The sequence below is a fragment of the Cherax quadricarinatus genome, chromosome 17 (assembly GCF_038502225.1).
Source record: "Cherax quadricarinatus isolate ZL_2023a chromosome 17, ASM3850222v1, whole genome shotgun sequence".
Classification (NCBI taxonomy): domain Eukaryota; kingdom Metazoa; phylum Arthropoda; class Malacostraca; order Decapoda; family Parastacidae; genus Cherax; species Cherax quadricarinatus.
Genome location: NC_091308.1, coordinates 51609258 through 51622050, shown reverse-complemented (window position 1 = coordinate 51622050; position 12793 = coordinate 51609258). Strand labels below are relative to the sequence as shown.

The 12793-nt window shown below is 50.4% G+C and overlaps 1 protein-coding gene across 1 annotated transcript in view; it reads left to right on the top strand.

Moving 5' to 3' along the window:
- LOC138852842 (liprin-alpha-2-like) overlaps positions 1–10595 on the top strand; it is a 168488-nt gene extending 157893 nt beyond the window's left edge. Inside the window, exon 2 of the mRNA XM_070086013.1 lies at positions 10354–10595. Within this exon, the coding sequence (XP_069942114.1) occupies positions 10354–10392 (39 nt within the window). The 3' untranslated portion in view covers positions 10393–10595. The remainder of the gene's footprint in view (positions 1–10353) is intronic.
- The last annotated feature ends 2198 nt before the right edge of the window (positions 10596–12793 follow it).

The following is a 12793-nucleotide window of genomic DNA, read 5'->3' as shown; positions in this document are numbered from 1 at the left end:
CATGTTCTGCCTCACCCAGTTGTTTCCCATGCATGTCTGATCTCATGTTCTGCCTCACCCAGTTGTTGCCCGTGCATGTCTGATCTCATGTTCTGCCTCACCCAGTTGTTCCCCATGCATGTCTGATCTTATGTTCTGCCTCACCCAGTTGTTCCCCATGCATGTCTGATCTCATGTTCTGCTTCACCCAGTTGTTCCCCATGCATGTCTGATCTCATGTTCTGCCTCACCCAGTTGTTCCCCATGCATGTCTGATCTCATGTTCTGCCTCACCCAGTTGTTTCCCGTGCATGTCTGATCTTATGTTCTGCCTCACCCAGTTGTTCCCCATGCATGTCTGATCTCATGTTCTGCCTCACCCAGTTGTTCCCCATGCATGTCTCATCTTATGTTCTCCCACTTGTTCCCCATGCATGACTGATCTTATGCTCTCCCCCACCCACATGTTACCACAACCTGTCTTCCTGGGTCCTGCCTCACCCACATATTACCACAACCTCTCTTCCTGGGTCCTGCCCCACCCACATGTTACCACAACCTGTCTTTCTGGGTCCTGCCCCACCCACATGTTACCACAACCTGTCTTCCTGGGTCCTGCCTCACCCATATGTTACCACAACCTGTCTTCCTGGGTCCCGCCTCACCCACATGTTACCACAACCTGTCTTCCTGGGTCCTGCCCCACCCACATGTTACCACAACCTGTCTTCCTGGGTCCTGCCTCACCCACATGTTACCACAACTTGTCTTCCTGGGTCCTGCCTCACCCACATGTTACCACAACCTGTCTTCCTGGGTCCTGCCTCACCCACATGTTACCACAACCTGTCTTCCTGGGTCCTGCCTCACCCACATGTTACCACAACCTGTCTTCCTGGGTCCTGCCTCACCCACATGTTACCACAACCTGTCTTCCTGGGTCCTGCCCCACCCACATGTTACCACAACCTGTCTTCCTGGGTCCTGCCTCACCCACATGTTACCACAACCTGTCTTCCTGGGTCCTGCCTCACCCACATGTTACCACAACCTGTCTTCCTGGGTCCTGCCTCACCCACATGTTACCACAACCTGTCTTCCTCGGTCCTGCCTCACCCACATGTTACCACAACCTGTCTTCCTGGGTCCTGCCTCACCCACATGTTACCACAACTTGTCTTCCTGGGTCCTGCCTCACCCACATGTTACCACAACCTGTCTTCCTGGGTCCTGCCTCACCCACATGTTACCACAACCTGTCTTCCTGGGTCCTGCCTCACCCACATGTTACCACAACCTGTCTTCCTGGGTCCTGCCTCACCCACATGTTACCACAACCTGTCTTCCTGGGTCCTGCCCCACCCACATGTTACCACAACCTGTCTTCCTGGGTCCTGCCTCACCCACATGTTACCACAACCTGTCTTCCTGGGTCCTGCCCCACCCACATGTTACCACAACCTGTCTTCCTGGGTCCTGCCTCACCCACATGTTACCACAACCTGTCTTCCTGGATCCTGCCTCACCCACATGTTACCACAACCTGTCTTCCTGGGTCCTGCCCCACCCACATGTTACCACAACCTGTCTTCCTGGGTCCTGCCCCACCCACATGTTACCACAACCTGTCTTCCTGGGTCCTGCCTCACCCACATGTTACCACAACCTGTCTTCCTGGGTCCTGCCTCACCCACATGTTACCACAACCTGTCTTCCTGGGTCCTGCCTCACCCACATGTTACCACAACCTGTCTTCCTGGGTCCTGCCTCACCCACATGTTACCACAACCTGTCTTCCTGGGTCCTGCCTCACCCACATGTTACCACAACCTGTCTTCCTGGGTCCTGCCTCACCCACATGTTACCACAACCTGTCTTCCTGGGTCCTGCCTCACCCACATGTTACCACAACCTGTCTTCCTGGGTCCTGCCCCACCCACATGTTACCACAACCTGTCTTCCTGGGTCCTGCCTCACCCACATGTTACCACAACCTGTCTTCCTGGGTCCTGCCCCACCCACATGTTACCACAACCTGTCTTCCTGGGTCCTGCCTCACCCACATGTTACCACAACCTGTCTTCCTGGGTCCTGCCTCACCCACATGTTACCACAACCTGTCTTCCTGGGTCCTGCCTCACCCACATGTTACCACAACCTGTCTTCCTGGGTCCTGCCTCACCCACATGTTACCACAACCTGTCTTCCTGGGTCCTGCCTCACCCACATGTTACCACAACCTGTCTTCCTGGGTCCTGCCTCACTCACTTCTCTCTACTATACATTAAGTATTTTTTCATAAATTATGTTTGTATTATTATTGAAAAAGACAACATTGAGTGGCTGTGATTGTTGACGTGTGTTTCATCACCACAAGTTACTTGTGAGGAAGTACAGCATAGTGAAGTTGATAGCAGGTGATGTTGACGTTGATGGGAATGTTGGTTGAATGAAGGAAGACTGAGATGAAGGAAGGGAAGGTTGAAGACAGTGTTATATCTTCGAAATTGGTCATCCTGTGTTATTTAACTATTGTAAGAGAATATGTTCATCACTTAATATTATAGCGCGAAAGTCCCCGTTTATAGCTAAAATAGAGACTTTCGGCATTATATTATTATCTCTTAATATATGAAAAATACCATGGTATTATCACTATTTTGTTATTATCACTATTTTGTTATTATCACTATTATTTTACTATTATTGTTAGGTAGGATTTCTTGTGTATATAGAGTAGAGTTTAAGTCTCGGAACCATCCGGTGAATTGTTCAATTGTTTATGTCCGGCTGGCTGACGTTTGGGTCAGGTGATCCAACCTGACGACACGTCAACAGACTGGCAAGTAGTCAGTCTGCTCCCTGCTCTAGCCCTGACAACTGATCGTATATTGGCTCTTACGGTGTACAGTTTGAATGGTTTTGAGAATTGGACTATAGAGCTGACTCAGTTTGTTCCTCATTGCTTTGAAAGACTCTTTTGATATTTATATTCTTGGTCAGTTCAGTAATCCACAGAGATACTTTACGGCCAGATTCAAAGGTCTTGTTAAATCTTGTACCTTTTGTATTTTGAGTTTACAGTCTTGTTAAGACGAAGACGTAAATGTTATTGAAGACTGAATTACAGGAAGAATAATTAAATTTCCTTATTAATGTGACATTTCCATGATTTTGAACTAAATGTATATGGTAAATTTGTTGTATTAAGTTACATTAACTACAGAGAGAAGATAAAGTATTGTATTTAAATACTTTAATAAATTTGAATATTATTCTATGGAGTTTCCCAGTTGAAATTATTTCCCCTAGACTCTAAAACTTTAAATAACTCGGATCCAAAAATCTTGTTGCATAAGAAATGAATGGTAACAGGCCACATTCTGAAGTTCTTTAAAAAATTTCTTATTCGCAACTGAGAGAAAAAAATGAAGGGAAGGGAGGTTTAAGCGAGGAAGGAATGAAGGGAAGGGTGGTTTAAGGGAGGAAGGAATGAATGGAATGGAGGTTTAAAGGAGGAAGGAATGAAGAGAAGTTTAAGGGAGGAAGAAATGAAGGGAAGGGAGGTTTAAGTGAGGAAGGAATGAAAGGAAGGGTGGTTTAAGGGAGGAAGGAATGAAAGGAAGGGAGGTTTAAGGGAGAAAGGGAATTAAAGGTTTAAGGTAAGAAGGAATGGATGGAGAGTTGAGTGTCAATACTTATTGTACAATATTCCAGTAACCTTCACTACGATGAATGTTCGCTCTAGTAAATTGTTCCAGTCATCTGAAATATTATATAGGCTCTCAGCTCAGCAACTTTGAGACTTTTCCTCAAAATAAGGATCATTAAGTAACTTCAGAATGTGAGGTCTGATGAAGATACCTTCCTTTATTTTGGCGTCACTAACTTTGAGAAAGCTCTCCTTCAGCGAGGAAAATCATGAACCTTCTGTGTCCCAAGCACTGACGAGGTTGTTAACGAGGCCTCCAAGTTTGATGTGTAAAGGCAGAAGTGTGAACTTTGCATGGACTAATGGCTTGTGTTGAACATTCTTTAGTAATTTTTACGCTGCTTCATATGATTCTCTAGTTGGTCAAGTACGTTGAATGTAGTGTTGCACTGTCCCACAAGTTGGTCAGGTACGTTGAATGTAGTGTTGCACTGTCCCACAAGTTGGTCAGGTACGTTGAATGTAGTGTTGCACTGTCCCACAAGTTGGTCAAGTACGTTGAATGTAGTGTTGCACTGTCCCACAAGTTGGTCAAGTACGTTGAATGTAGTGTTGCACTGTCCCACAAGTTGGTCAGGTACGTTAAATGTAGTGTTGCACTGTCCCACAAGTTGGTCAAGTACGTTGAATGTAGTGTTGCACTGTCCCACAAGTTGGTCAAGTACGTTGAATGTAGTGTTGCACTGTCCCACAAGTTGGTCAGGTACGTTGAATGTAGTGTTGCACTGTCCCACAAGTTGGTCAGGTACGTTAAATGTAGTGTTGCACTGTCCCACAAGTTGGTCAGGTACGTTAAATGTAGTGTTGCACTGTCCCACAAGTTGGTCAGGTACGTTAAATGTAGTGTTGCACTGTCCCACAAGTTGGTCAGGTACGTTAAATGTAGTGTTGCCACATCTAGCGACTCACATTGAGTCGCTAGATGTGGCTCCTGGTTGTTGATTTGAGTCAGCTCAAACTTGGAATCTGAGTTAGTGGCGTCTTCTACATCCAAGGGAAATATATCTTTACAAAATGGTGGTAGTACTGGAAGAGTGAGATTCTCTGAGTATTCCTCCAGTCTGATTATATCTTGACAAGATGGTGGTAGTACTGGAAGAATGAGATTCTCTGAATATGGTGGTAGTACTGGAAGAGTGAGATTCTCTGAACATTCCTCCAGTCTGATTATATCTTGAGATGGTGGTAGTACTGGAAGAGTGAGATTCTCTGAATATTCTTCCAGTCTGATTATATCTTGACAAAATGGTGGTAGTACTGGAAGAGTGAGATTCTCTGAATATTCCTCCAGTCTGATTATATCTTGACGAGATGGTGGTAGTACTGGAAGAGTGAGATTCTCTGAATATTCCTCCAGTCTGATTACAGAACGATGATCTGGATATTATTTATTTATTACTGACTTGTTTTTGCGGAAAATCCCGACACACTTGTCATACCGAAATAGAGTCGGTGGTGTGATATATTAGTTTCCTCCCTCATACCATCAGTCAGTGGTGTGATGTATTAGTTCCCTCCCTCATACCATCAGCCAGAAGTGTGATGTATTAGTTCTCTCCCTCATACCATCAGTCAGTGGTGTGATGTATTAGTTCCCTCCCTCATACCATCAACCAGAAGTGTGATGTATTAGTTCTCTCCCTCATACCATCAGTCAGTGGTGTGATGTATTAGTTCCCTCCCTCATACCATCAGCCAGAAGTGTGATGTATTAGTTCTCTCCCTCATACCATCAGTCAGTGGTGTGATGTATTAGTTCCCTCCCTCATGCGTATTACAGAATGGATATAAATGCTCTGGAAAACGTACAGAGGAGGATGATCCCATGTATCAGAAATCTTCCCTATGAGGATAGACTGAAGGCCCTGAATCTGCACTCTCTCGAAAGGCGTAGAATTAGGGGAGATATGATCGAGGTGTATAAATGGAAAACAGAAATAAATAAAGGGGATGTAAATAGCGTGCTGAAAATTTCCAGCCAAGCCAGGACTCGCAGCAATGGTTTCAAGTTGGAAAAATTCAGATTCAGGAAGGATATAGGAAAGCACTGGTTTGGTAAGAGTTGTGGATGAGTGGAACAAACTCGAGTATAGTTTTTCAGGCTAAAACGTTGTGTAGTTTTAAAAGAAGGTTAGATAAATACATGAGTGGGTGTGAGTTGGACCTGACTAGCTTGTGCTCCTGGGTCTGGTGCCGTCCTCCTTCCTTGAGTGGAGGTGACCAGACTTGGTGGGTCATTGGGCTAATCGGGGGGGGGGACATGGACCTGCTCCGCATGGGTCAGTAGGCCTGTTGCAGTGTTCCTTCTTTATGTTCTTATGTCTAGTGGATTGAGTGTGGGCGTCCGGTGGAGTGAGTGTGGGCGTCTAGTGGAGTGAGGGTGGGCGTCTAGTGGAGTAAGGGTGGGCGTCCAGTGGAGTGAGTGTGGGCGTCTAGTGGAGTGAGGGTGGGCGTCCAGTGGAGTGAGTGTGGGCGTCTAGTGGAGTGAGTGTAGGCGTCTAGTGGAGTGAGTGTAGGCGTCCAGTGGAGTGAGGGTGGACGTCTAGTAGAGTGAGGGTGGACGTCTAGTGGAGTGAGGGTGGACGTCTAGTGAAGTGAGGGTGGACGTCTAGTGGAATGGAGTGGGCGTCCAGTGGAGTGAGGGTGGACGTCTAGTAGAGTGAGGGTGGACGTCTAGTGGAGTGAGGGTGGACGTCTAGTGGAGTGAGGGTGGACGTCTAGTGGAGTGAGGGTGGGCGTCTAGTGGAGTGAGGGTGGGCGTCTAGTGGAATGAGGGTGGACGTCTAGTAGAGGGTGGACGTCTAGTGGAGTGAGGGTGGACGTCTAGTGGAGTGAGGGTGGACGTCTAGTGGAATGAGTGTGGGCGTCCAGTGGAGTGAGGGTGGGCGTCTAGTGGAGTGAGGGTGGGCGTCTAGTGGAGTGAGGGTGGGCGTCTAGTGGAGTGAGGGTGGGCGTCTAGTGGAGTGAGGGTGGGCGTCTAGTGGAGTGAGGGTGGGCGTCTAGTGGAGTGAGGGTGGACGTCTAGTGGAGTGAGGGTGGGCGTCTAGTGGAGTGAGGGTGGGCGTCTAGGGGAGTGAGGGTGGGTGTCTAGTGGAGTGAGGGTGGGTGTCTAGTGGAGTGAGGGTGGGCGTCTAGTGGAGTGAGGGTGGGCGTCTAGTGGAGTGAGGGTGGGCGTCTAGTGGAGTGAGGGTGGGTGTCTAGTGGAGTGAGGGCGACCAGTTCACACACTATGGGCGTCCAGTGTGGTGAGGGTGGACGTCCAGTTCACACATTGATGGCGTCCAGTGAGAGTGAACGTCCAGTTTACACTAAGGGCGTTTATTTGAGGGTTGACGTCCAGTGTGCTGAGGGTGTCCAGTGAGGGTGGACGTCCAGTGAGGGTGGATATCCAGTGGGGTGAGGGCGTGCAGTGAGGGTGGACTTCCAGTTCACACACTAAGGGCGTCCAGTGAGAGTGAACGTCTAGTTCACACACTAAGGGCGTCCAGTGAGGGTGGACGTCCAGTGTGGTGAGGCCGTCCAGTGAGGGAGGGTGGACGTCCAGTGTGGTGAGGCCGTCCAGTGAGGGCGTCCAGTGAGGGAGGGTGGACGTCCAGTGTGGTGGGGGTGGACGTCCAGTGTGGTGGGGTGGACGTCCAGTGAGGGGGGTCCAGTGAGGGTGTACGTCCAGTGTGGTGGGGACGTCCAGCGAGGGTGGACGTTCAGTGTGGTGAGGACGTCCAGTGAGGGTGGACGTCCAGTGTGGTGGGGGTGGACGTCCAGTGAGGGGGTCCAGTGAGGGTGTACGTCCAGTGTGGTGAGGGCGTCCAGTGAGGGTAACGTCCAGTGTAGTGAGGGCGTCCAGTGAGAGTGGACGTCCAGTGTGGTGAGTGGGTCCAGTGAGGGTGGACGTCTAGTGTTTAGGGCGTCCAGTGAGGGTGCACGTCTAATGCGGTGAGGGCGTCCAGTGTGGTGAGGGCGTCCCTTGAGGGTGGACGTCCAGTGTGGTGAGGGCGTCCAGTGAGGGTGGACGTCCAGTGTGGCTTTAGGACATCCAGTGAGGGTGGACGTCCAGTGTGGTGAGGGCGTCCAGTGAGGGTGGACGTCCAGTGTGGTGAGGGCGTCCAATGAGGGTGGACGTCCGGTGTGGTGAGGGGGTTCAGTGAGGGTGGACGTCCAGTGTGGTGAGGGCGTAAAGTGAAGGTGGACGTCCAGTGTGGTGAGGGCGTCCAGTGAGAGTGGACGTCCAGTGTGGTGAGGGCGTCTAGTGAGGGTGGACGTCCAGTGTGGTGAGGGCGTCCAGTGAGGGTGGACGTCCAGTGTGGCTTTAGGGCATCCAGTGAGGGTGGACGTCCAGTGTGGTGAGGGCGTCCAGTGAGGATGGACGTCCAGTGTGGAGGGGGCCTAATGAGGGTGAACGTCCAGTGTGGTGAGGGCGTCCAGTGAAGGTGGACATCCAGTGTGGTGAGGGCGTCCAGTGAAGGTGGACGTCCAGTGGGGGTGGACGTCCAGTGTGGTGAGGGCGTCCAGCGAGGGTGGACGTCCAGTGTGGTGAGGGCGTCCAGTGAGGGTGGACGTCCAGTGTGGTGAGGGCGTCCAGTGAGGGTGGACGTCCAGTGTGGTGAGGGTGGACGTCCAGTTGAAACACTAAGGGCGTCCAGTTGGGTGAGGGCGTCCAGTGTGATGAGGGCATCCAGTGAGGGTGGACGTCCAGTGTGGCGAGGGCGTCCAGTGAGAGTGGACGTCCAGTGTGGTGTGGGGGTCCAGTGAGGGTGGACGTCCAGTGTGGTGAGGGCGTCCAGTGAAGGTGGACGTCCAGTGAGGGTGGACGTCCAGTGTGGTGAGGGCGTCCAGTGAGGGTGGACGTCCAGTGTGGTGAGGGCGCCCAGTGAGGGTGGACGTTCAATGAGAACGTCCAGTGCGGTGAGGGCGTCCAGTGAGGGTGGACGTCCAGTGAGAGTGGACGTCCAGTGAGGGTGGACGTCCAGTTAGGGCGTCAAGTGAGGGGTGGACGTCCAGTGAGGGCGTCCAGTGAGAGGACGTCCAGTGAGGGTGGACGTCTAGTGAGGGTGGACGTCCAGTGAGGGCGTCCAGTGAGGGCGTCCAGTGAAGGTGGACGTCCAGTGAGGGTGGACGTCCAGTGAGGGTGGACGTCCAGTGAGGGTGGACGTCCAATTAGGGGTGGATGTCCAGTGAGGGTGCACATCCAGTGAGGGGTGGACGTCCAGTGAGGGTGGACGTCCAGTGAGGGGTGGATGTCCAGTGAGGGTGGATGTCCAGTGAGGGTGGACGTCCAGTGAGGGTGGACGTCCAGTGAGGGATGTCTAGTGAGGATGGACGTCCAGTGAGGGGTGGATGTCCAGTGAGGGGTGGACGTCCAGTGAGGGGTGGACATCCAGTGAGGGGTGGACGTCCAGTGAGGGGTGGACATCCAGTGAGGGTTGACGTCCAGTGACGGTGGATGTACAGTGAGGGGTGGATGTCCAGTGAGGGCGTCCACTGATGGTGGATGTACAGTGAGGGCTGGACGTCCAGTGAGGGTGGACATATCAGTGAGGGGTGGATGTACAGTGAGGGTGGACGTCCAGTGAGGGGTGGATGTCCAGTGAGGGTGGACGTCCAGTGAGGGTGGACGTCCTGTGAGGGTGGACGTCCTGTGAGGGTGGACGTCCAGTGAGGGTGGACGTCCAGTGAGGGTGGGCATCCAGTGAGGGGAGGACGTCCAGTGAGGGGTGGACATCCAGTGAGGGTTGATGTCCAGTGAGGGTGGATGTACAGTGAGGGGTGGATGTCCAGTGAGGGCGTCCACTGATGGTGGACGTACAGTGAGGGTGGACGTACAGTGAGGGTGGACGTACAGTGAGGGTGGACGTACAGTGAGGGTGGACGTACAGTGAGGGTGGACGTGTAGTAAGGGTGGACGTACAGTGAGGGTGGACGTACAGTGAGGGTGGACGTACAGTGAGGGTGGACGTACAGTGAGGGTGGACGTGTAGTAAGGGTGGACGTACAGTGAGGGTGGACGTACAGTGAGGGTGGACGTGTAGTAAGGGTGGACGTACAGTGAGGGTGGACGTACAGTGAGGGTGGACGTACAGTGAGGGTGGACGTACAGTGAGGGTGGACGTACAGTGAGGGTGGACGTACAGTGAGGGTGGACGTACAGTGAGGGTGATGGTACAGTGAGGGTGGACGTACAGTGAGGGTGGACGTACAGTGAGGGTGGACGTACAGTGAGGGTGGACGTACAGTGAGGGTGGATGTACAGTGAGGGTGGACGTACAGTGAGGGTGGACGTACAGTGAGGGTGGACGTACAGTGAGGGTGGACGTACAGTGAGGGTGGACGTACAGTGAGGGTGGACGTACAGTGAGGGTGGACGTACAGTGAGGGTGGACGTACAGTGAGGGTGGACGTACAGTGAGGGTGGACGTACAGTGAGGGTGGACGTACAGTGAGGGTGGACGTACAGTGAGGGTGGACGTACAGTGAGGGTGGACGTACAGTGAGGGTGGACGTACAGTGAGGGTGGACGTACAGTGAGGGTGGACGTACAGTGAGGGTGATAAACCCTCACATTTAGCGCCTCAAAATTAGTTATAATAACATAATGTTTTTAATCATAAATTTAAATCTTGGTTGAGCATTGTTATTAATGTTATTTATTGTTGTTGTTGTTTCAGGTGAGGCGGTGTGAAGAACCTTTACCTCTTACATTGTGAGAGTCGTCGTCTGGTCCATGTTCTCAGTTGCTGCCATGATCCACCTGGCTGTTGGTGCCAGTCGCATGTAATCCAAGCTATGTACCACAGCCTGGCTGATCATCATCTGACTGGAGGAACTTGTCAGTTTCCTCTTGAAGACAGCCAGAGATTTGTTGATAATTCGTCTTATGAGCACATATGTACACTTATTGTATGATATTATATAAGGTTGGTACATGTGTACACTTGTTACACATACGAGTGTACGTGTACACTTGTTACACATACCAGTGTACGTGTACACTTGTTACACATACCAGTGTACGTGTACACTTGTTACACATACCAGTGTACGTGTACACTTGTTACAAATACCAGTGTATGTGTACACTTCTTACACATACCACTGTACGTGTACACATACTGATAGACTTTAACTCTGAGTAAGGTAAGTACTTATGGTATAAGTGTGTGTGTGTGTGAGCTCTGTAGTCTGATTTATCTTTTACACTATACTTCTCCTTACTTTCTCTTCTCTGTCTTCGTAGTCATTCCTTCTATAGTATTTTATGCCTTAATTTCGTGTGCTATCAACTTGTAGTAAATTTTAATTTACCATTTCACGAATTTTGTAGCTACTAGTATTGTGCAGCCACACCAGCAGTTATGTCTACTATGAACCTGATACTACCTACCATGACACCAGTGATATACTGGCTATCTTGACACCACCAGTGATATACTGGCTATCTTGACACCACCAGTGATATACTGGCTATCTTGACACCACCAGTGATATACTGGCTATCATGACACCACCAGTGATATACTGGCTATCTTGACACCACCAGTGATATACTGGCTATCATGACACCAGTGATATACTGGCTACCATGACACCACCAGTGATATACTGGCTACCATGACACCACCAGTGATATACTGGCTACCATGACACCACCAGTGATATACTGGCTACCATGACACCACCAGTGATATACTGGCTACCATGACACCACCAGTGATATACTGGCTACCATGACACCACCAGTGATATACTGGCTATCATGACAACACCAGTGATATACTGGCTACCATGACACCACCAGTGATATACTGGCTACCATGACAACACCAGTGATATACTGGCTACCATGACACCACCAGTGATATACTGGCTACCATGACACCACCTGTGTTATACTGGCTACCATGACACCACCTGTGTTATACTGGCTACCATGACACCACCTGTGTTATACTGGCTACCATGACACCACCAGTGATATACTGGCTACCATGACACCACCTGTGATATACTGGCTACCATGACACCACCAGTGATATAGTGGCTACCATGACACCACCTGTGATATACTGGCTACCATGACACCACCAGTGATATATTGGCTTCCATGACACCACCTGTGTTATACTGGCTACCATGACACCACCAGTGATATACTGGCTACCATGACACCACCTGTGATATACTGGCTACCATGACACCACCTGTGATATACTGGCTACCATGACACCACCTGTGATATACTGGCTACCATGACACCACCTGTGTTATACTGGCTACCGTGACACCACCAGTGATATACTGGCTACCATGACATCACCTGTAATATACTGGCTACCATGACACCACCTGTGTTATACTGGCTACCATGACACCAGTGATATACTGGTTACCATGACAACATCAGTGATATACTGGCTTCCATGACACCGCCTGTGATATACTGGCTACCATGGCACCACCAGTGATATAGTGGCTACCATGATACCACCTGTGTTATACTGGCTACCATGACACCAGTGATATACTGGCTACCCTGACACCACCTGTGATATACTGGCTACCATGACACCACCAGTGATATACTGGCTACCATGACATCACCTGTAATATACTGGCTACCATGACACCACCTGTGTTATACTGGCTACCATGACACCAGTGATATACTGGTTACCCTGACACCATCAGTGATATACTGGCTTCTATGACACCACCTGTGATATGCTGGCTACCATGGCACCACCAGTGATAGTGGCTACCATGACACCACCTGTGTTATACTGGCTACCATGACACCAGTGATATACTGGCTACCATGACACCACCTGTGATATACTGGCTACCATGACACCACCAGTGATATACTGGCTACCATGACACCACCTGTGTTATACTGGCTACCATGACACCACCTGTGATATACTGGCTACCATGACACCACCTGTGTTATACTGGCTACTATGACACCACCAGTGATATACTGGCTACCATGACACCACCTGTGATATACTGGCTACCATGACACCACCAGTGATATACTGGCTACAATGACACCACCTGTGATATACTGGCTACCATGACACCACCAGTGATATACTGGCTACCATG